This window comes from Mus musculus, chromosome 1 (assembly GCF_000001635.26).
Source record: "Mus musculus strain C57BL/6J chromosome 1, GRCm38.p6 C57BL/6J".
Taxonomy (NCBI): domain Eukaryota; kingdom Metazoa; phylum Chordata; class Mammalia; order Rodentia; family Muridae; genus Mus; species Mus musculus.
The window spans coordinates 193017760-193042041 of NC_000067.6; the positions used below are offsets into that span (position 1 = coordinate 193017760).

Here is a 24282-nt window from a genome sequence, read left to right on the forward strand (position 1 = left end):
AAAAGGAGAAAAAGGTCAAGTAGCATATAAGGGCAGACCTTTCAGAATTACACCAGACTTCTAACAGAGACTATGAAAGCTAGTAGATCCTGGGCAGATGTCATACAGACCCTAAGAGAACACAAATGCCAGCCCAGGCTACTATACCCAGCAAGACTCTCAGTTACCATAGATGGAGAAAATAAGATATTCCATGACAAAATCAAATTTACATGATATCTTTCCATAAATCAAGCCCTACAAAGGATAATAGATGGAAACATCAACACGAGGAGGAAAACTGCACCCTAGAAAAAGCAAGAAAGTAACATTTCAACAAACCCAAAAGAAGATAGCCACACAAATTCCACCTCAAACAACAGAAATAACAGGAAGCAACAATCACTTTTCCTCAATATCTCTTAGCATTAATGAACTCAATTCCCCAATAAAAAGACATAGACTAACAGACTGGATATGTAAACAGGACCCAGCATTTTTCTGCATACAGGAAACACCTCAGTGACAAAGACAGACACTACCTCAGAGTAAAAGGTTAGAAAACATTTTTTTCAAGCAAATGGTCCCAAGAAACAAGCTGGAGTAGCCATTCTAATAACAAACAAAATCAACTCTCAACCAAAGTTATCAAAAAACGATAAGGAAGGACAGACACTTCATACTAGTCAAAGGAAAAAAATCTACCCAGCTGAACTCTCAATTCTGAACATCTATTATTCAAATACAAGAGCACCCACATTCATAAAAGAAACTTTACTAAAGCTCAAAGAACATATCACACCCCACACAATAATAGTGCAAGACTTCAACACCTCACTCTCAGCAATAGACAGATCATGGAAACAGAAACTAAACAGAGGCACAGTGAAACTAACAGAAGTTATGAACCAAATGGATCTAACAGATATTTATAGACCATTTCATCCTATAGCAAAAGAATATACCTTCTTCTCAGTACCTCATGGTACCTTCTCCAAAATTGACCAAATAATGGTCACAAACAGGCCTCAACATATACAAGAAGATTGAAATAATCCCATGTACCCTATCAGATCACCACGAACTAAGGCTAGTCTTAAATACCAACAAAAACAAGGGAAAGCACACATACACCTGGAAGCTGAACAACGGTCTATTCAATGATAACTTGGTCAAGAAAGAAATAAAGAAATTAAAGGCTTTTTTAGAATTTAATGAAAATGAAGACACATCATATCAAAACTTATGGGACACAATAAAAGCAGTGGTAGGAGGAAAACTCAAAGCTCTAAGTGTCTCCAAAGAGAAACTTAAGAGAGCTTACACTAGCAGCTTGACAGCACATCTGAAAGCTCTAAAACAAAAAGAAGCAAATTCACCCAAGAGGAGTAGAAGGCAGGAAATAATCAAACCGAATATAAACAAAAAGAACTATACAAAGAATCAACCAAACCAAGAGCTGGTTCTTTGAGAAAATCAACAAGATAGATAAACCCTTAGCCATACTAACCAGAGGGCACAGAGACATTATCCAAATTAATAAAATCAGAATTGAAAAGGGAGACATAACAACAAAGTATATCTTAAAATAACTATTCTGTTTGTTGAATATCAATAGTTGAAAATAGTAAAATCATGTTCTATATACATCATGGAAATATTACTGATAATTTTTCTCACTGTGCTTGAAATTATCATTTCCTTAATGTTTAACTTCAAAGAGTTTTTGCTATTTTGAAATTTTTAAAATATACTTGCTGATAAAATAATTTTTCTCCTAGAAACACTGATAATCTTTTTTAAGTAAACTGACTGTTAGACAATGTACACAGATATATAATGTGTTTTAAATACTTTCTCACTATGTCAGGTGGTATCATATAAAGCCCTTTGAATATATTTCTTAATGATTCATGCCTAATATTTTATGCTCTTTTACTACGCTTAATTCCCAAAGAATATTTTGTATGTTTTGAAACAATTTAGTATTCAACATTAGATGTAGGATCCTCAGTTATGGATAGTATTAAATATTCATAATGATATTTTTAGGATATGAAAGGATATGAATATAAAAGTTGAACAAATTTTTATGTATTATTTTATTCTCAAATACTCAATATTATTAATATGTTTGATGTATAAAACACATTTAAATCATAAAAAAATTTAAGAAAAAAAAAGCTGAAGCTATGCCCCATCTGGAATTCCAATCTCCTCCTGGCTAGTTTTTGATCAAGGTATAGAACTTTTGCTTCTTCACCAAGATGTATGTCTGTCTGTTACCATGCTTCTTGCCATGATGGCAAGGAACTGGACTGCTGAAAGTCTAAGCCAGACCCAATTAAATGTTTGCTTTTATAAGAGTTGCATTGGTTGTGGTATCACTTCACAGCAATGAAACTGAAAGACAGAGATGCTCTGATAACTCTTTGGTTATTACATACACTATATCGTGCTTATGATCAGCCCATATAATGCTCTTCAATGTACTAAATATCTTGACCATAGATTCTGTATATCTTATAGATAAATAAAATATTAATATTTGTACTTTTCTCCATAGGTAAGTAATTTTAAAATGTAATATGGGCAATGTGTTTATTTAGATATGGCAGATATTTTCTTCTACTGGGCTGCCTTGTCTGGCTTCAGTGCAAGAGGAAGCACTTAGCCTCCCAGAGACATGACGTTCCAAGGGGTCCACCACCCTCTCAGAGTAGAAGGGGAGGTGGGTAACGATTTTATGTGGGGTGTGATAGGATGGGGGCAGAAAGCAGGATGTAAAGTGGACAATTAAAGCAATAAAATAAAAGTAAAATAACTTAAAACTTGTAATAAAATTAACTTAAGGAAAATTATTTTGGTGAAACATGTACACAATATTAATATAGGTAAGTAACTATTCTACCTATAGTATATAAATGCTTCACCTGCTTGTATGTATGTGTGAATATGAAAGAAAAGAATCTATATCATTTATGACATTAAAAAGTTGCCTGTTAAAAGAGAAGGAGGTTGTACAAAAATATAATTGAAGTGTAAACAGCTTTATTACAAAAACTATTAATCACAAAAAAATAACCTCTGAAACTTAACCAAAACTGAAATTTAACTATACTAGGTCAAAGAAATGTATAGGAAAATGAAATAATGCCTGATTTTTTTTTCATTGTTACTAAACTGTTAACCTTGTTAATAGTTTCTTTTTTTGTTGTTGTTTTCTCAGTCAATTACAGGCATCGGCTAGCTTATGCATTAATATATATTAACTAGTTTAAAATTCACAAACCAGATGAGAAATGCAATACTGCTATCCCAATCTACATTCAGATGAGAACCCATGAGGTATAAAGGGCCAGGCAACATGCTGAGTTCACCCAGCTAAGAAGCAGCAAAAAAGCATTATGGAAACTCATTCCAAAGCCACTCATGAAATCACCTCCCTCAGCCAAAGCACAGATGTCTGAACATTTAAAACTCAAAGGAGCAGAAGAGAAACCTTAGGATATGAAAACAGGCAGGAAAAAAAGACAGCTAACAGACTTAATTATGTTTCTCAGTTTGGATTTGCTGTAGCTACGGATCTAACACAAACTAACTCTTATAAGGCTCCTGACAAAGAGAACACTTTCGGATGAAATTAGACTAACACTTCAGCTGTGGCTCAGGGCTCTGTCAAAACCTCAACACAAACCTCAGAAAGAAAAAAAAAACTATTAGAAGCAATAGAGAAGAAATATTTCTATAAGAAAATGTGCTTTGGGTTAAGTCATTTGAAAATTAAATTATCCCTAATGCAACCATTAATGCCTTTTTAAATTAAATTCACTAAGGCAACCAACTATTGTCTTCAGAGTCAGACTGCACACTAATGTGTTTTCCCTTTTAGATAAGTCAAAGTCACGTCTACACTTGGCCATCTTTGCCTTTCTACACAACTCAATTTAAGAGTGACCTCTACTGGCATCCTGGTTCCCCAGACCATATTGTCCCCACTCCAAATTTCCCATTTCCTACCCTAATTTCCAGATTTTGATATCCAAATGCCTTTCTGACATCATCAATCAATGTTTACTGAGCACCTAGAAGTCAGCATGTCCAAAATGTAACAGGTGACTTCTGTACTCCACTAACATCATTGCATTCTACTGTTTTCACAGCAATTACAGATATTTTTAATTTGTTTATTGTCTATATCCTGTTAGCCCAAGCATTATAAGCCACAGGCAGTTAGAACATTTGTCATTTATTAACCACAAAATTCCAGCACTTACAACAGTGCCCACAATTAGACAAATGGTAAAATAGTAAATATCAACAAATACAAGAAAAGTAACAGAAAAATCCCAACCTCTACTTCATAACCTTCAGGCCTTCAACATACTTTTCATTTCCACCCTCTACAGAAGGAAAGAACTGGATATATACAGTAGGTTTCTAAAACTGGCTCTGTCTGCCACTGCTGCCTTTTGTAGGCACTGGAATCCAGTTCTACCATCACTTTCATGAAAGAGTAAATGACTGTCAGGGGGAAGGAGATGCAATAAAGTAAACATACAAGCCAATTTAAACGGTAAAAAAAGGAGGGGTTGAAGAGATAGCTGGGTTAGTAAAGTGCCGACCCTGCCAGGCATGAGGACATTCCCTCAGATCTCCAGCACCCACATAGAAACTGAACATGGTAGAAGATACCTATAATTCTGATGCTATGAAGGGGGAGATGAGCAAACTCCCCAGGGCATGCTGTCCAGCTAGCTTAGACAAGTCAGCAAGCTCCGTGTGCAGTAAAATATCTTGTCTCAAAAACAAAGCAGGGAGTAATACAAGAAAATACCTAACACAGACCTCTGACCTCCACATATACTTGCACACACATGTGTACAGAGAATACATAAGAGAGGGGAGAAACGGGGTGGGGAGAGAAAGAAAAAAAGAAAGCCCAAACTTACAATGTAGAGTCATAGCATAAGAGGAATAGAAAGGCTCACATTCTGCATATACAGCAGACAATATTACTAAACAGCCTTTCTCGTCACTTCTTGCCATCCTTTGTTTATCCCACCTCAGAAGAAGAATAGGGTGGGGCTGAGGTGTTCTCTACACTTGGGATAAAACAGAGAGAACACCACACAGCTAACAGCTACACTATAAAATAGATGTACTTTGTCTTTGGTGTTCTATAAATAGCCTGCCCTTGGCATCTCAGATCTGCGTATTCTGGACACTGTCCTAGATTGTCCCAGGCTAGCTTTCAACCACCCTTCCATCCTTGTCTATAGCATACCTTTAGTCCTGCGTCTCATGCTCCAGGTCTGTAATTCCTATTCCCACAATGGAAGCAAAATAATCTGATTTACTGTGGTGATATGTTTAGATAACAATGCCAGAAGACCTTTCTCTTTCAATATATTTCAAAGATTATATACACCCAAATTTAGCAAATATTAAAGGATGAAAGCTATAGAACAGTAGGCAGATATTTCTGAAGCAGCAGGTTCTTCTGGTATCTTTCAGATCATTGATATACTCTGCAAACGGAGTTCAGACACTGCATTCTCCTAAGAAAAATGAAAATCCAAATGACACTGAACTATATTTTTCTAATACCAGATTAACAGCAGCAATACCAACAAAATATATCCAAAGACAATGCTGACAGAGCATAGAGTTCATGTACTTCTGGTGGGAATGCAAAAGGGTATTGTGATGGCTATTGTCCGTTGACAACTAGGAATCACCTAGAATGTAAGATTCCAGACACACTTGTGAGGGTTATTTATTTTAGTTTATTTTGAGGTTAAAAATACTTTATTATAAGTTGACAGGTGGGAATTTAAGAGAAAGCCAGCAATCAGAGCTCCTTTATGGCAGGAATGGATCTCAGAGGTAGGGTGCCTGGAATATTTTGGTCAGCCTCTGGACAGATCTGTAAGAGATTATCTTGGTTAGCTTAACTGATGTAAAAGGACCCACACTAATATTGGGCATCACCATTTCCTGAGCTTGGGTCCTGGACTGCATAAAAAGGAGAAAGCCAGCTGGTACATTAGTCATCTCCTGTTTTCTGATGGCATATGCAATGTAACCAGATGTTTCAAGCTCCTGCCTCCATAACTTCCCAGCCATGATGGCCTATACATGGAACTGTGAATCAAAATTAGCCCTTTTCCCCTCAAGCTGCTTTCCCAAGAGTATTTTATCACCATAACAAAAAATAACTAAGACGAGTACCATATACAAGGTAAGAAAATTTGCAAAATTCCTCTTCAGAGTCCCTCTATTCATGGGTCTCCAGGAGTAAGTTCTCATATACATTTTTATACAGATACTTTATACCTCTGAGCTGATGGTGTGTAGAAGACATGCTGGACTTGAAGTCTGTTTTGTGGACCAGATGAGGAGGCACCTTGATTTTTTTTCCCAGTATGATGGAAATCCACAGAATTCCACATATCAGAGTGGCTAATTTACACATTTAAAAACCACTCATGCTTAGTATAAGAAAGTAAGCATTTAAGTGAGAAAAACAAAACAAAACAAAACAAAATCTAGTGTCCTAAACAAAAGAAAATATTCAAGGCTACAGGAGGAAAAGATGGATTCAAAACACTACAAGTACAACTGACAACTACATATTACAAGTGGGAGAGAAGAGACTAATAGAAATACAGGAAGATTCTTAAATTGGGACCTCAGCAACTAGGTGAACAGTGTTACTTATTAACTGAGATGAGTCGGACAGGCTCATTGGAAGGTGAAGGTCACTTAAGAAATTACCACATGTCTTTAAGATGAGTCAGTCTGCTATTCTGTAGCTATCCAAATAAAAAGACTGAGATGTGAGATAAAAGAACAAGGACTTAAAGGCCATCCACACTGGCTTTATTCAAGGAGCATTTGAAACAGGAAAACAAGATAAAAAAAAACAGTAGAAGGGAAAGAAGGTGAGGTGAATTAGTCAGGGGCTACACCCTCAGATGTTCTGTGCTGCAAAGAGAGAGAGTAGCCAACAAAAGACAGAATGCACACATGAGAAGAAAGCTCAGGGTTGAGCAGAGCCTGGTAGCACATTCCTGAAATCCCAGCACTAGAAGGTGGAGTTAGAAATTTTAGAAATGTAATGGCAGCACCAAACACCCAGTAAGCTGAAGGCCAGTGTGGGATATATAGCAACTGCCACAAAAAAACAAAAGGTAAGGGTTGATTTCATAAGAATTTCATTTCATAAGAATAACAGGCACTGATTACAATGTTTCTCCTTTATATAACCTTCATATGTTATTGTCTATGTAAGTCTAGCTTAAAATGAAGAAGTGTTAGCCTTCAGTCTTGAATGTTTAAACAGTTATGAAACATTTAGAATAGGATACTATTAAATGCATAAGATACAGATCTAAATTTTATTAATAATAATATCAGCATTAATTAATACTGATATTAATATTAATAAATAGATACAGATCTAAATGTTTTTCAAGAAGTAACTACAATGTGAATAACTATTTTAAATGTTCTAAAGAATATAATTCAGCAGTAGGGTACTTGCTTAACATACATGAAGCCCTGGGATCAATCCCTAGCAATCCATAAAATCAGACATGGCACCAACACACACCTCTAATCCTAACTCTTGACCAGTGGAGGTAGATCAGTTCAGAATCTTTCTTTGCTACATTGTAAGTTCAAGGGCACCCTGAGCTATCTGAGACCTTATGAGTAAATGAGCACAGAATGAAAATTCCATGGCACAAAGAGAAGGGGAAGGCTAGTTTAACACAGAGTGATGTAAGCAAGACTCTGCACATACCCTAAGTAAGAGGAAGACATTCGGCAAGTTAAGTGGTCTATTAAGATCACCAGCTATCCTGATAACCTTTCCCTAGCATTCTTAGAGTCCTCTATGCTCCACTCACTTCCTTCTAGCTGTCTCTAGTCTTGTCTTGAGTCCTTCTTTACTTGACTACTGCTTCAGTTGCTTTTGATTCCAACTGAATCGCTTCTTAGCCTTTGGGCTATGATCAAGGTGTGATTCCAAATGATTTGTTGGATTTTTGCTGCCCCATCAAATAAGGTTTCAAAAATTTTAGTGTGATAACATCTATAAAATTATTTTAAACTCTCAATAGGATTAAAATTTAATACACAAAAATAAAATGTAACACAAGAGTAAAAATATTTCATAAAAATATACAAATTTACTCTTCCCCATTTTTGGGAAGATGCACAAATCAAGAAAACTGACGTCAGTTTCTGCCTTTCCAGTACCAGAGGAAAGACACAATAACCTACTTGTTAATAAAGAAAGAAGATTGTCTTTAAACCACAGCAACTACAGGCAGTGGCCCACAAACTAGTCAGCAATAACCATATCAACAACAATCACATGTATTCACCCAAAAAAGGTTTTTAAAAAAATGTTTTCAATTCCAAAGCAGGATTTTTCCAGAGCTGTCAAGAGTGAAAGTAACTGACATTTCACTGGCATGTCAGTCACATCATGTGTCACTGTTCCATCCTCCGCAAAGTGAAAGGTCAGGGTGGGCTTTGGGGCTTCTGGCCAAACTCAGGAGGGCCAGCTCAGTTCAAGAGAGGAAAGAAATGTTCCTTGCTGAGACTCAGGCAGGAGCAGTCAGGGAATGAGGGAGGGCTCAGATCTGTAATCTCTCCTAATGAACTAGGAGGCCCCAAGGTTTCCAAAAACTTAGAGAACACCTGGCTCCTTGCCTCCCACCTAACACCTGGACCATCTTGCTGAGCTGCCAAGTTACCAGGCAGATCCTTCTAAGGAAGCACAGGCAGTTGTTAGTGTCTTGGGGTTGTGTGATCTCTGTAAACATTCCCAACTTCAATTTCAACCAATTGCTTATCTCTCTCTGCTGGGGTACAGTAACAGAACAGAAGCCAATTTTAGACCCAAGGCACCCAGCATCCAGATTCTGAAAGGGAACAGAAATCAAACCCTCTGTTCTCTGCCTACTCACACCAATTAAAAAAAAAAAAAAAAGGGTAGAAACCAGACTTTATTAGTCCATCAAAATGAAAATATGTAACCCTCAGTAGCTACATAATAAGCAACATGGATTCAAGGTATGCTCAGATTTATAATATACAAATGAGAGTTGATATCTATCAAATTATATGCCTTATATATCCAAATTATCATACTAAAATTTACTATATCCTAGGAAGCACTCAGTATTTAAGTATCCATGGAGAGGATTGGCCTACCTTTTCTAATACAGATAAGTTCATGTACTCCACAGGTTCTCTCTCCACCTATTAAAAAAAAAAAAGTTTATTAGCAACCAAAATGAAGAAAATGGCCTCAAATTGATTATTACAAAGAACCATGCTAAACAGTCACCTAAAAATGATCTTAGAAAAAAGCTCCCTAATTATTTTCTTGAAGGCTAGTGAAACTAAATAGAACAGACTGAATTTCCCTGAATAATCCAGAAATGAAGGCTTTATAATTTTTGGAACAAAGACACTTCCTTTATTCAGTAGGCTATCTAGTTGGAAAGGAGAGGAGAAAACTCTATCATTTCCTATGTGCCCCTTCCTATCATCTGTAAGGAAGCATAGTAAGAGAGGACACACTTTGTTCCTGAGCCCTAACTTCAAACATCAACTCTGTACAAGCATCAGTTATATTATATAAGCTATAAAGGGAAGTGTGGTCCTTCCCCACCCTCAGCTACCCACTCTTAAAAATTTCTAAGAAGACAAACGTAATAGACAACATGATAAAAATAATAATATTACAGCCCCGTGCTCCCACCCACCCACCCCCAAAAAAAACCTCTTACTTCTTTGGAAGTTTTTTTTTTTTCCTAATCTCATTTTTCACATCTCTAGTGGTCAGGAAAACACAAATACCGGAAAGTACACACATCTATAAAGCCCTATGCAATCAGCTATCACAACACATGCAAACCAAGGCCAGACATAGCAGTTAGCCACCAATTCTGAATCTACTCATCTTCATAAGCACTGCCATATCTACAAAAGATAAACTCTCCTGAGTTCAGGCAGTAAGGCTGCTTCATCTGCTTATAGTATACAAATGAAATGCTAAATAGATACTTTTGAGTCTTACTATTTCCAGTACATTTGTGATTATTACTTGTATACTGTATTGTGATTCATTCACTTTCACTGCTATGCAAAATTCCACTGTGTTTAAATACACATAAGCATACACTTAAGTCTGTGTATATTTATACATACATAAACTTCAGTTCATAAACATTTGGACTGCCTTGAGTTTAGGTTTGTATTAATATTGCTCTAGGCCTTTTTAAGTATGTCTCTTTAATACACATGTGCATGCCTTTCTCCTGGTTATATACCAAGAAGAACTAACTGCTGGATATATCTGCCAAAATAATGACAAATACTGCAACTTTGTGGTATGTATATACAATGGCATGGTATAGACTCTATAGAGACCACCTTGATATTTGCAACAATAGAACAAGTGGTGAAAACATTAATCTGAGTGAAATATACTAGTGAATATATCTTTTAAAACTGAGAAGACATTAGTCAAACAAGTGAGAATTCACTCAATTTTAATGGACTATTTTCAAGATACTAGAAAAATCTAATGATAACAATAACTATAATTTATATTGAGGTCTATGATGTTTTTATAGGTTACTTAAACTATTTCTTATATACAGTAATTAAACCACATTCTCTAAATGTAACATTTATAACTTAAGTTTGAGTTACATTATTCACAGAACCAGATGCACTTTTTGACATCTATTATTAAAAAGCAAGATTCTCTTGGGTTGAAGAGATGCCTCAGCAGGTAAAATTACATTCTGTTCTTGTAGAGGACCAAAGTTCAGTTCCTGGGACCCATGTCTGGTAAATCATAAGTACCTTTAACTGCAATTCCAGGAGACCTGATGCCCTCTTTTGACCTTTATGGACAAATACATTCAAATTCACACACACACAAACACACAAGCTTACTCTCTCTTATCCTCTCTCCATATTATTTCAAAATAAAAATAAATCCTTAAAACTAAACTCTTGATATATTCAATATAATGGTTATTTTATTTAAAGCCCCTAATCCTAACAACAATTTTTACAATGCTTAGTAGAAACAAAACAAAGAAACAAAAACCCTGCGGAATGACAAGAAAAACTGTGTGTGTGTGTGTGTGTGTGTGTGTGTGTGTGTGTGTTTGTGTATAATATTTACTTATTTATTGGGTTTGTGTATTGTGCCCCTGAACATGCATTTTGCCACAGTGCACATATGAAAGTCAGAGGATAACGTGTGGGAGTGTGTGTTCTCATTCCATCATGTGGGTTCTGGAAATTGAACTCAGGTCATTAGGCATGGCAGCAAAAAACCCTTATCCAGTGAGCTATCTCTCACCTGCCCTTTGGTAAGAATTCACTTTACCTATATTAAATAAAAGAACTTCGGTTTCAAAAGCTAGTTAAATAATTACTACATCTTAAACTTAGTTAGCTGGTAACTTCCAATCTGTCAAAGTACTTATTTTTAAAATCACACAACTAACGTAAGAGACTACAGAGCTAGTTTGAAAACAAACATAGCTAGCTCATTACTTTATAGTACAAATAAAGTAAAACTCTAGTGGTTAAAGTTTCTCAAGATTGCTAGTTAGTGTTAAAAAAATTCAAACACTGCACTTAATAATGAAATTAACTAAGAAGTTAAAATGAGTCGGGCAGGGGTGGCATATGCCTTTAATCCCCGAGTTTGGGAGGCAGAGGCAGGTAGATCTCTGTGAGTTTGAGTCCAGCTTGGTCTACAGAGCTAGTTCCAAGATGGCCAGGGTTACACAAAGAAACCTTCTCTCTCAAACAAACAAACAAACAAACAAAAAACAAAAACAAAGTTAAAATGAATTTTTTCACTTATACAAAAAAATAAGAAAATTATGAAATTGCTTTTGAGTGCTTTAAGGTAGTTTAAATAAAGTCAACTTCATAAAAACTGTATTTGGAGGTAATATGAGCACTGGTCTTGAAATAATCATCTTAGCAACATGAAATCGATACATATAGGATAACACTTCAGTTATTAGTATCAGTCACCTCAGGCAACTCCATGTAAGAACGAGACAAATGTGGCACTGTCCTCTACAGTGGCAAAATTAAGAAAGATATGAAAAACAGGAGTGTGGGGCACACGAGTGCTATGATTGTGTACCTTCATGTGTTTGCATATGAATGGACACACGACTGTGAATGTGCCTACTACATAACTAGGATATTTTTGAGACCGGGAGGAAAATCATAACATATTACTTTCCTACATGTTTATGGAAGGGAAAATGCACCATCAAAGTACATACAGGTGTCAAAGATAGAATTAAACCCACGATTTAGTTCTCATAAGAGTTCTTCTTAAAATTCACTTTATCACCTCCACATATAAGCTTCATTGATTCCTTCATGGTCAGACACTGAAAAACTAAAAGTCTTATAATTTATCTCATCTAGAGATTCTTTTCCCATGTTTATCTATGAAAGTGGTCACAATCTTTAAGTTCTTCTGCAGATTCTGCTACTTACTGTACATAAGGAAAAACTTTAAACATTTCCTGTTTATGCTGCCAACTGCCCCAAATCACCTTAACCTATTTAGACTCTAACTTCTAGGTGTATTTTTAGATTAATCCCCAGTTTAAGCCATTCACTCATATTAGTTTGGGTCCCTAATTTTAAAAGCTGTGTTATAAATGAACACACTTTCTGGGTAGAGCCAGGCTTTAACTCTAAAGTTAGCACCATCTAATATGGTCTTTATAAATCTGAGTTTGTTAATGTGGAAGGTAAGGTAAGAAAAACTAGTTATTATAAGGTAGTAATATTAATAACTCCAGAGCAGAAAATAGTTGTCATGTTACATGGTCACTCTGCTAAATGGGAATACCTGCTGGAGATAGAGCAATGTCAATTCTGAAAAATTCCAAAACCAAGTCCACAACTAGTAGGAAGGAGGATGCCATAGCACAGCAGGTGTGTCGGTGATAGTTGTAAGAGGGAGAAGTAGGTGTCTATGACTGAAATTCAATATTATGATGAGCTGTCCACAGTGAATACCAAAAAGCATAAAGTTCAAAGAGAAAGTCAGAGTTTAGGCCTAGGAAACAGAGAAGTCTCCTGAATGGTTTCTTTCTCTTCTTTGGCTCCTATATTCATTGACTTTCAAAAACCTGCTTGTGTAAATTTTCCAGAATAAATGTTAGCTTCCTCGAGGATACACACTGTCCTTTCCTTTTTATTTTTAAACCCGTTAGGTCTCCAGACATCTAAGTTACCCTCCTAAATTGGCATTGCTACTATATAATTGCATAATTATAGTAAAATTAAAACAATCTGAACAGTCAAGTCCTCTCTGCATTTAGCCCCCTGCCTAAACGTGGGACCCATACTCACCATTGCCACAACAACACAAAGAATGCCATGTCTATTTGTACAGCACTAGCTTGTCAGGCAAACAAGATGGCTCAATGGACACAAGCACTTGCAATACAAGCCTGGCAAGCTGAGTCCAGTCACTGGATCCTACAGTAGAAGGAAAGAGCCCATACCTCGTGTCCTCTAGCCCCAGGGTATGTTCTTTCTCTCTCTCCGGCTCCCTCCTTTCCTCTCTGCCACACACCCATATGCTAAATAAAAAAGTGTAGAAACAAAAACTTGCTCAACACAGTATCTCATTTGACCCACATAAATTCCTGTGCATTTAATTAATAATTTTTCTAAATATAAATTTTACCTTATAAAGTTAAATTTACTGACAAGTTAATTCACTTTTCCAGCCACTGAACTACTCTTCAAATTGAAGTTTTGGTTTTTGACTATCAGAAAGTTACTAACATAACACAATAAATCCCAATAAGTATGTGCTCACAAAAAGCACCACTTAATTGAATCTTCTAGCTAACTGAAAATTAAAATCCTTCTGTTTTGACTACACCAGATCAATTTTTTAAAACTGTAAATATGCATTCCTGTGTGAGACAACCAAAAATAATTTATTATTTCATTAATATTTATCTCATGATGAATTCAAAATACTATTTTGAATATGAAGTCTAGATCCAAAAGTCTAGAAAATAAAAAATTGTTCTGAATATATATATGAGTCTTAGAAGTTTGTTTGTTCGTCTGCCTTAGAAGTTTGTTAATAAATAAAAACTTGCTATATTATTATTTTTTCTTCCTTCTAAAAATAATAAACCAAAGATTCCAATTTATTAGGTTTAATTTAAATATCACTCTATGTGTGTGGGTGCATAATCTCAAAAATGTAAACTGAGGAGATAAAGCTAGTTACGAAACTAAAAAAAAAAAATCATTTCTTAAGTGTATGAGCAGAAGTGTAAACACTAAACAAAATATTTGAAATGTAGATAAAAGAACTTAGTGAACTATAAAATGGAGTTAATATCCAGATTTCTAACTTGAATATCCAGCTAATATTATATGCCACTCAACCAGTGAATTTGCACAAAATAGGGTAGTATGAGAAGTATGAAGGAAAAAGTTGTGGACAAGGAGACAACTTAAGATCATTCTGAATGTTATAAGGTGTACATTTGGATTGCTATAGTACATCCAAGTGAGGATATCTACCTACTATTTAGAAATGTAAGTGAGGCTAGGTGGTGGCGGCCCACATTTTTGACCCCAGAACTCAGGAAACAAAAAGTGGATTTCTGTGAGTCTGAAAACACCCTGGTCTATAAACTAAGTTCCAGGACAGCCAGGGTTATTACACAAAGAAATGTCTTGAAAAACAGAAAGAAAGAAAGAAAGAAAGAAAGAAAGAAAGAGAGAGAGAGAGAGAGAGAGAGAGAGAGAGAGAGAGAGAGAGAAAGGAAGGAAGAAAGCGAGAGAAAGAGAGAGAGAGAGAGAGAGAGAGAGAGAGAGAGAGAGAGAAAGGGAAGGAAAGAGAGGAGAGAGAGAGGGGGGGAAAAGGAAGGAGGGAGGAAGAGAGAGAGAAAGAAAGAGGGAGGAGAGAAGGGAGGTAGGGAAGAAGGGAAGGAGGAAGAAAGGAAGGAAGGAAGGAAGGAAGGAAGGAAGGAAGGAAGGAAAGAAAGAAAGAAAGGAAGGAAGGAAGGAAGGAAGGAAGGAAGGAAGGAAGAAAGAAAGGAAGAAAGGAAGGAAGGTCGGACAGAAAGTAAATTGTTGGTACTAAACTCAAGCCTAAACCATTGAACAGAGCAACTAAAAATATGCCAAACTACTACAAAGACCTATTCTCAATTCACAACACAATTAGTTTTGCAAAGGACTGCAGACATAGCTAGAGAGCGAGTAATCCAAGTAAAACAGTGTATAGTTTTTGGTTGAATACAATCTCATTTGAACCCACAAGAAGTTACAGAAAAAAGGTCATTCTAATAGTAAGCTACATTTATAAAATTACGCAAGGTTATAACAGCTTCAATATACAAGTGGAATAAAATTGTCCATCACTATATTTCAATTTTTAAAGCAAAGGAGCATATGGTTGTTGTCTTCAAATGGAAGAGATCTTACACACACACACACACACACAGACTGTATTTAAATTATTGTTTTAGAAAAGAAAAATAGGATGGAGTTAGAGTAAAGTTGCTGAATAGCAGATTTGACAATACAGAACTTCATCCCAAATATAAAGACCTTAAGGGTATAACATTTATTATCTCAAAATTAAGTTTGAAGTCAGCACCACTGAATGTTTTTACACAAAGGAAGCATGCATGGCCTATTTCTTGGTGTATACACTATACTGCAACCATGCTCACAATTATCTGTTCCACCAAAACATAAATTCTAACAGAGAGGATCCCACAAAGTCTATTTCAGAATATTGTCTATTCCTGATATACAACAAATGTTCATTGAGTTAAAAGGTGAATGAACTGTATATAAATTATTTCTACTAAGTAACTATGTCATTCTTTATCAATTAGCGTTATGACCACCAAGCAGGTCTTCAAAGAAACATTGGCTTATGGTATTACCACACTGAGTAATTAAGATTCTACTCAAAGGTGAGGAAAGTAGGGATGGTATATATAAACAGAATCTATTTTAGTAAGTGCTAAGAAGCATAGTTAGACTGACTTAACCTTTATTTGAAATATATTAACTACATTTTCCTTGGCAAACCAGAGAAAGCCTAAGTGTTGATATTTGTATCTTGAAAACCTTTTTAAAAAATCTATAGGTATAATAATAAGCTGGGGGTATAGTTCAGTGGTACTTCCTGGCATGTACCATGCTATCAAAACTAAAACAAAACAAAAGAAAACAAAAAGCATACAGAGAATCTTTAGAAAACCCAATTATTTAAAGATACAAAACACTGAGCAAAATGCTCTAACATTTGGCTGCCAGGAGAAGGTATGTATGCCTAAAGAAAACTTGGACAATAAGAAATTACAAATTATGAGATCATATTTGAATCCTAACTGGGTTAATCCTTCATCATCTGCTTAAAATTATATTTGTATGACTTTACAAGAAATCCTTCCACAAAGTTGTTGACAAAATAAAGCATTCTACGTCAACCAGTGAATTTCACTCCCTAATTCCAGCTCTAATAAACAGTACTGAGAAGAATAAGGGTTGAACATGCTGTTCTGAACATCAACGATTACAGGTAGATTTTATTCTCCATCATCTTAGCAAATCATGTCAATGTGTCCCGTACTTAATCTCTAAATTGAAGTAAACATGAAACACACAGCTGAGTTAATTCTGGAGTTTGGTGGCTGGATCCTAAAGAAGCCCCCAGGCGTGTATACTAACAGAGACCAGTCACCTAAGGGAATTACTGTGCGAGGGGGAACACATTAAATGTAGGCAAGTAATGATTCAGCTACAGGTACTCTGTACAGGTCACGCAGGGAAGTTTTGGAAATCCTTTTTTTTGTACTGAGCTCATCTAAAATGGAAAACAAGATGCTGTAAGCATCACACCTGTGTGATACTAACTGCACAATATGCTCCTTAAAAGCAAGGCAAATTCCACTCCACTCCAACTCCATGCTCTCAGAATAAGAGGAAAATACACATCGGTACCACTTACCTTACCCAATTCGAATCAAGCTACTTGTGAAACATTTCTGTTGCCAATCTTCTGGGTGCGTTTGTCATAAATAGGCATTTGCCTCTCCCCGGAAAAAAGCAATTGTGAGGGTCAGATAAGAGGGTTGACCTCACGAAGATGTCCTGGCCCCCCTATACCCGTCAACCGAAGGGGACAGCGTGGTTATCATCGGCCCAGAAAGCCCGACAGGAGCAGCAGGATGAGCGGATCCCACAAGGGCAGCCTCCCGCTGCCGAACAGCACGGCGCTTCTCAATACCTCAGAGCCTCATTCACCTCAGCATCTCGGTATCTCAGCGCCCTAGTACCTGAGCATCTCACTCAGTACCTCAGCGCCTTAGTAACTGAGTCTCCTCAGTGCCTCAGAACCTCAGCGCCTCATTTACCTCAGAGACTCAGCACCTCAGTGTCTAAGTACCTAAGTCTCCTCTGTGCCTCAGAACCTCAGCGCCTCATTATCACCTCAGAGACTGAGCGAGTTGGCGTCTAAGTACCTCAGCGCCTTAGTACCTGAGCATCTCACTCAGTACTTCAGAGCCTTAGTACCTGAGCATCTCACTCAGTACTTCAGAGCCTTAGTGCCTGAGCATCTCACTCGGTACCTCAGCGCCCAAAGTGTGTAGGCCAGTGCTCGCGAGGGCCGCACGCCGCGCCTAGGCCGGTGTCCCGCATTAGCTTCCCTTACAGTCCGGACCCGCAACCCGCACCTCGGCCTCCTGGGCCCTGCGCTCGCTCGCGGGGCGTCTTCTCCGCGCATCGCTTGCCTTCCACTTACCTTCGATCGCCATGATGCGCTCGCCATGGACCGCACCAACCACGCAGGGAGAGCGGGGGTAAGTGCTGGAGCTTGCTCTTCTTAGGCCTCGGGCCAGAGGGGCGGGAACGCCCCGGGGCCAGGCAGCTGGGCCTCCAGGAGCTGGGGCGGGGCGGCGGGGTGGGGTCGAAGCTCCGGAGCAGGCGGCGCAGGAAGCGGAACCTTCCACGGTCGCGCACCGTCGGCACGTGACACCGCCCCGCCCCCGGCCCCTCTAGGCCCCGCCCCTCGCAACAACTATAGTTTGGCCCACAACCTCGACTTAACCCATTCCCATCTACCTTCCCAGGCCCCGCCCCCGAAATATCCACAACCCCGCCTACCACCCTGACCCGCCACGCCCGCCTCTTGCTGGCCACGCCCTCACCTCCCCCAACCCCCTCTCCCCCAGCCAGTGCAGGGTCTCAGGCGGGCGTTCCCAACAGGTGCAGACAGAGCAGAGAGCAGCCTCAGCAGCCAGCCTTCACCAGGCTTCCAGAGCGGCTGGACAAGCGGTCAGGACCACGGACAGGTCTCCGCACCCAGGAGGTGCCAGATTCCCTCTCAGCGAAGATCTATTCAGTTTGGTTTGGTTTGCCTGAACACTCACCTCAGATTTCAGCCAGCCAGTAGAGACAGCTTCGTGGCACAGCAAACCAGAAAGAGGGATCGTGAGGATAGTCTCTGTCTCTCCCTCCTTCCCTCTCTCTCTTCAGCCTCATTTCTAATGTGACCCAACTCCACAGGAGCCTGATGCCTCCTTGGAGGAACGAGTTCCCCATTTGTCTATGCATTGCAAGCACACATTTGAAGCCACACAATTGTAGGTGTTGCACAGACGTCTTGACAAAGGGCCTGAAATGCATGTCATGTACCCATTTTTAAGTTTGCAAGCCCTTGAGCATGTGAACACCCAAAAGCCAACCCCGAGCAAACTAGCTACCTAATCAGCCCCTCTCCACTGTTTATCCCGCTTCGTTTGGGTACTTTAAAGGCCGGATGGAGGAGCCTAGAAGGATAGGGGATTAGTGATTCTTCCTTGTGGAGAAGATGGTCACTCCTAGAACAGGTGGCTATATTAAGGACAGAAACAAAGAAGAAAATATTTTCCACTTATTATGTGAGGTTGGACTGTAATCTAGAGCAGAAACTGCCTTTCATTGCTTTTATATAACTTCTCCCTCAGTCGATTGATGCTCAATAGGCATCGATTCTTTAACATTTTTTTTCTACATTTGCTTATTTATTGGGGCAGGACCTTCGTGTGAAGGTTAAAAGACAGTTTGCAGAAGTTTGTTCTCATCACCATATGACCTCCAGGGATCAAAATCAGGTTGTCAGCCAGGCTTGGTAGCAAACATCTTTACCTTCTGAGACTTTTCCCTGACCCTGTTCTTTAATGTTTTGACTAGTCCAGTGAATATCTGTTGATCTAGGCATCATATAGAGAACTGGCTGCAGGGGTAGAGGAGATGGATCAGTTGATAAAGTGCTTGTTGCACAAGCATGAGAGCTTGAGCTCAATCCACACCTTTTTTTTTTTTTAAGTAGCATGCTTGTTATCCTAACTCTGTAGAACTGAGATAGGCAGATCCTTGAAGTTCATTGTTAAGCCAGTGTAGACTAACTGATGAACTCCAAGATCAATGAAAAAGCCTGTCTCAAAAAATAAAAAATAAAAAAGGGGGATGGGTGAGACTGGAGAAATGTCTCAACCGTGAAGATCACTTGCTGTTTTTGCAGAGGACCTGGGCTCAGCTCCCAGCATCCACATGGGAGCTTACAACTGTTGTAACTCCAATTCTAGGGGATCTGACATCCTCTTCCAGCCTCCATAGACACCGGTCATGCATAAAATAAAATAAATAGGCAAAGAAGAGAGCTAGCCGGGCAGTGGTGGCACACACCTTTAATCTCAGCACTTGGGAGGCAGGGGCAGGCAAATTTCTGAGTTTGAGGCCAGCCTGATCTACAGAGTGAGTTCCAGGACAGCCAGGGCTATACAGAGAAACCTTGTCTCGAAAAAACCGAGAGAGAGAGAGAGAGAGAGAGAGAGAGAGAGAGAGAGAGAGAGACACTGAGGAAAACATTCAGCATGTCTATCTTACAGATACAGATGCATGCATGCACCTATCCATACATGAACGCACACACATGCATAGAAACACACACCAAAAACATATATCTACAAACAGGAATTGTTATTGAAGGATCAAACTAAATGACTGTTCTTATAAAATACCTATAGGTTAGTCTAAAGCGCTCTCTCATTCTCTCTCTCATTCTCTCTCTCATTCTCTCTCTCTCTCTCTCTCTCTCTCTCTCTCTCTCTCTCTTTCTCTCTCGGGGGAATACCATCAATATGCTTGGGATCCAGATACAATAATAAGGTTTTCTCCAGGACACTGTACTTAAAACAGACTTGAACTTCAGGACATGAAATTTGAAACCACAGATCTTGGTTTGTGGTTTCTAGCTGGCTTCAACTGTTGAAACTTACAAGAATTTCATATTGAAAGCCAAACATCTCAGAAATCAGCAGTTACACAGGTATCTGCATAAACCAGGTTAGTTCACAATAGTTTTCTCAGAAAGTGTGTGTGCGCGTGCTTGTGTGTGTGTGCGTATTAAACTTGAGCTTCAAACTTAGGACTTTGGCCAAAGTACTAATAACATTTCCCCTTAAGTTAAAACTCATAATCCACTCTACCAACATTACCTTTTGTAATAATCTGAGATGGGTCTTAGATAATACCATATATATTATTATCTCAACTTCTGCCCAACATTTCATACAACTTCTGAGTTTGCTTAAAGCCTGCAATTGTTTGGATATGTGTTGTCCCCACCAAAATCAGTTGAAAATTCAATTGCTAGCATAATGGTATTGTATGGTTGGGACCTTTAAAAGGTGTTGAACTAGAAGGTATAGCCTTCATAAAGAGAGCAGTATAGCTCCTACTAACCAGAAGTAGTTACCACAGGTTAGCCCAAGGCTGTGTGATTATAAACTGAGTTGATTCCTTTTCCACCTTCTTTCCCAAGGCACAAGCTGATTACTCTCACACACTCTCTCACCATGTAATAACACAAGGTCCTCACCAGACATGACAATCCTCAGAACCCATGAGCTGAATTAAACCATTTTCCTTATAAATTAACCAGTCTGGCTATCACACAGAAGACTAAGACATAGCCACTCTTAAATTAGTTGCTTATCTTAGCTTCTTTGTTTACTTTTTTAAAGTATGTGACTGGTTCAACAGTTCTAATTTCAAGAAGTATCAACTTATTTTATTTATAAGCTTTACATTTTATTATAGATCATGCCTAAAAATAATAGTTGTTTTTTATCTTGACTGTGTACCTCCAAAGCATTGACACTGTATATTTAATGCATTGGGACTGATGATTAGCTTTTTATTTTAATCCTTTTTATAATGAGTTAGTTGTAAAAATTAGTTTCAAACATATCACTCAAGTAGTTATCTGAATTTCTCATCATGTGTTGTGGAAATAGTTAGAAACTAAGATCAAAAAGAAAAATAATTTATTTTCTTATAGCTCTGAAATAGAAATATGTTTTGGTATTTCAATTTTCAAGTTATCCTCTCTATGAAAACATTTAAAAATAATAGTTTACACTTCCAGTAACACCATAAAGTGTCATCACACAGTGGTGTGATTGAAACATTGGCAGAAAAAATAAACATTAAACATGTGGGTATACCATGTCAAGTGGAAGTGAAAAAAAGATCAACCCACGTTAGTGGTGGCTCCGCGTGCTAAGCTAAATCACCACTGTCCACGGCAACAGAATCTTGATAGGAAAATATATTTTGAATTACAAAGGTTCCCAACCAACTTAAGAAACAACCTAGTTTTAAGCTGGAACCTTTGTTTATATAAATCATTCAGTAGAAATCAGAAATCTGTAAATTACACATATAGAAGTAAAGACATGTGATAACATACAAACTCATGTGAAAAGATGCAATTTATGTCAATGACACTATTTGGTGCTTTTGAAGTTTTACATGAGGGATACTTTATAAATTGTATTTTTATCTTATGTATGAGTATGTGTGTCTGTGTCTGGGTATGATCGTCTGAGTGCGGGTGATCTCAGAGGCCAAAGGCACCATGATCCCTGGAGCTAGAGTTACACACAGTTATGAGTTGCTTAATATGGGTGCAGAGATCCCCAAGCTCTGGTCCTCTGGAAGGGCAGCAAATGCTCTTAACCACCAAGCCAGTGGTTCTCAACCTTCCTAACCTGCAGCCCTCTAATACAATTCCTCATCGGTGAACCTCAACCATACAATTATTTTCCTTGCTACCATTTTGCTACTATTGTAAATTGGAGTGTAATTGCCCGTGTTTTCCCAGTAGTCTTAGGAGGTCCCTATGGAAGGCGTTTCGATCCACGGGTTGAGAAAGACTGAACTAAGCCATGTCTCCAGCCCTAAGGGAAACATTTTTAAACTAAGCTTTTTAACAGTTTCAGCTTTCTGAGAATATATGTGTAAGAACTTAGTAAAAAACACAGGAAAAGCTACTAACTCCTTTATTTCTTGGATTATAATACCATGGAAATAGTTATAATCCAAATTATTTATTCTAATAACATTGTCTTTTTTCTGTTTCATAAAGTTAAAAGGCAACAAATTCACCTTTACAAAATAATATTACCTCTCCATATTAATTTTTAAAAATTAATGTAAATTAATGTAAATACAAATGTAAGTAATTGTCAGAGCCTTATCAATATATCTGAGTTATGTTGATTTTATGTTACAAACTTGAAATTTATTTGCCACTCTGAAGCCGTACAATTTAACAGAATTCTCTGTCTCTAATTAATTCTGCATTATTTGCTACTGTTTGGTTGTGAAGGAGAATAACTCCAATTTAACAAGCTTTATAAAAAGAAAAGTTAAAATATGTAAGTACAGAAATAAAGCTGAGACTCAGGTCAGAGAAACTTGGAAGCCCAGATGCTATGGTGAGAGCTTCCTGCCTCGAACCCTGACTTCTGTCTGCCTGTTGCTTGCCACATACTGATGGCCTCTCTGTAGCTAAAAAAAAAAAAAGCCTTGAGAAATTGAAAGCTTTACCATGTGTAAGTTTAGACAACTTTCTGGGTCCCAAGACCATAAATTCCTCCAAAGTGAGGAGTCTTTATTTCAACTTAAGTGGGCTGCCCTGTTCCAGATTAGTCAGGAGACCAAATATAAATTCATTTGATACTTCATAGCAGTGCCCCCATGATCATGGAAGGGTGAGGGCTAATGTTACACCTGTATTACACAATTATTTTTAATCACCGTGAACAAAAATATCTGATAGAAACAAGAGGATACAGTTTTATTTTGGGTCAAGAATTCAGAGGTTTCAGCTCACAGTTGCTTGGTCCCAGAACTTCATGGTGAGGAGGTTTTCCACTTGTGACACACAAGAAGAAACACAGACAGAAAGGGGCCAGGACCAGGGACAAAGTGCCATTCAGGGCCTGCTTCCAGTTACCTACTTCCTCCAACTAGGTCTCACCGTCTGAAGTTCTCCTCCCAAGATAGTCCCACAAAGCTGGGCATTAAGTGCGCAGCACAAGAGTCAGTAGGAGATGCTTCCTTTTCATTCTGTAGCAACCCCATGTGACCCATATTGTCCAACTCTGTAAGAGAGAAGAGAGTTGCCAGAAAGAAGTTGTTGCATAGAAAAGGCTTAAATGGTGACTAGCAAGGTCCTCCTCTGGACATCCATCCCAGCACAACTCTTCCAAGAACTTTCCTCTCAGCATCCTTCATAGAGGTTCTCTTAGAGCAGAGACACCCAAAAGAATTACCTGCAACAATGAAACTATTCTGTTCTTGTAACTATATAGTAGCTAGGAGACATGTGTGAATGAATACTTGAAATATAGCTAAAACAAGTAAAAACCATTTAATTTAGCTCTACTTAATTAAAATGAAAAATTTACATATAAATAGTATATTAGTCAAGGTTCTCTAGAAGAGCAAAATGATATATATGTATAGATCTATCTATAGGTGGATGGATAGATGATAGAAAGAAAGAAGAAAGAGAGAAAGAAAGAAAGGAAGGAAGGTGATAGATAGATAGATAGATAGATAGATAGATAGATAGATAGATAGATGATAGATAGATAGATAGATAGATAGATAGAAGAGGATTTATTACGTTGGCTTATATGATAGGGGTTGGGTAGTCTAACAATCACTATCTGTGCATTATAGAAGCTGAGAAGCCAGTAGCTGCTCAGCTCACGAAACTGGCTGCCTCAGCAGGCCCAGCCTGGTGCCAAAAGCCTGGAAAGTTCCTGGAGAGTTGGTATTTAGTTTACATTGGAAGGCCAGAGGCACTGGAGCCTGATGCTGAAG

General features: G+C 38.0%; 1 protein-coding gene and 1 long non-coding RNA gene across 13 annotated transcripts in view; both read right to left on the reverse strand.

Moving 5' to 3' along the window:
• Syt14 (synaptotagmin XIV) overlaps positions 1–18112 on the reverse strand; it is a 153219-nt gene extending 135107 nt beyond the window's left edge. For 2 of the 7 annotated variants that reach the window (XM_030255031.1, XM_011238938.2), the window contains exons 1-2: positions 17864–18112; positions 9211–9258 (exon numbers count right to left, since the gene is read on the reverse strand). In XM_030255031.1, the coding sequence (XP_030110891.1) occupies positions 9211–9258; positions 17864–17876 (61 nt within the window). In that variant the 5' untranslated portion in view covers positions 17877–18112. Of the gene's footprint in view, positions 1–9210; positions 9259–17863 lie in introns of those variants that run through there. The other 5 variants (NM_181546.3, NM_001301370.1, XM_030255032.1 and 2 more) reach the window with 4 other exon arrangements.
• A 5110-nt stretch (positions 18113–23222) lies between these two features.
• The window catches only part of Gm31406, a 54669-nt gene continuing 53609 nt past the window's right edge, over positions 23223–24282 (reverse strand). For all 6 annotated transcript variants that reach the window (XR_001779678.1, XR_001779679.1, XR_001779677.2 and 3 more), the window contains one exon: positions 23223–23555. This is a non-coding gene — a long non-coding RNA (predicted gene, 31406). The remainder of the gene's footprint in view (positions 23556–24282) is intronic.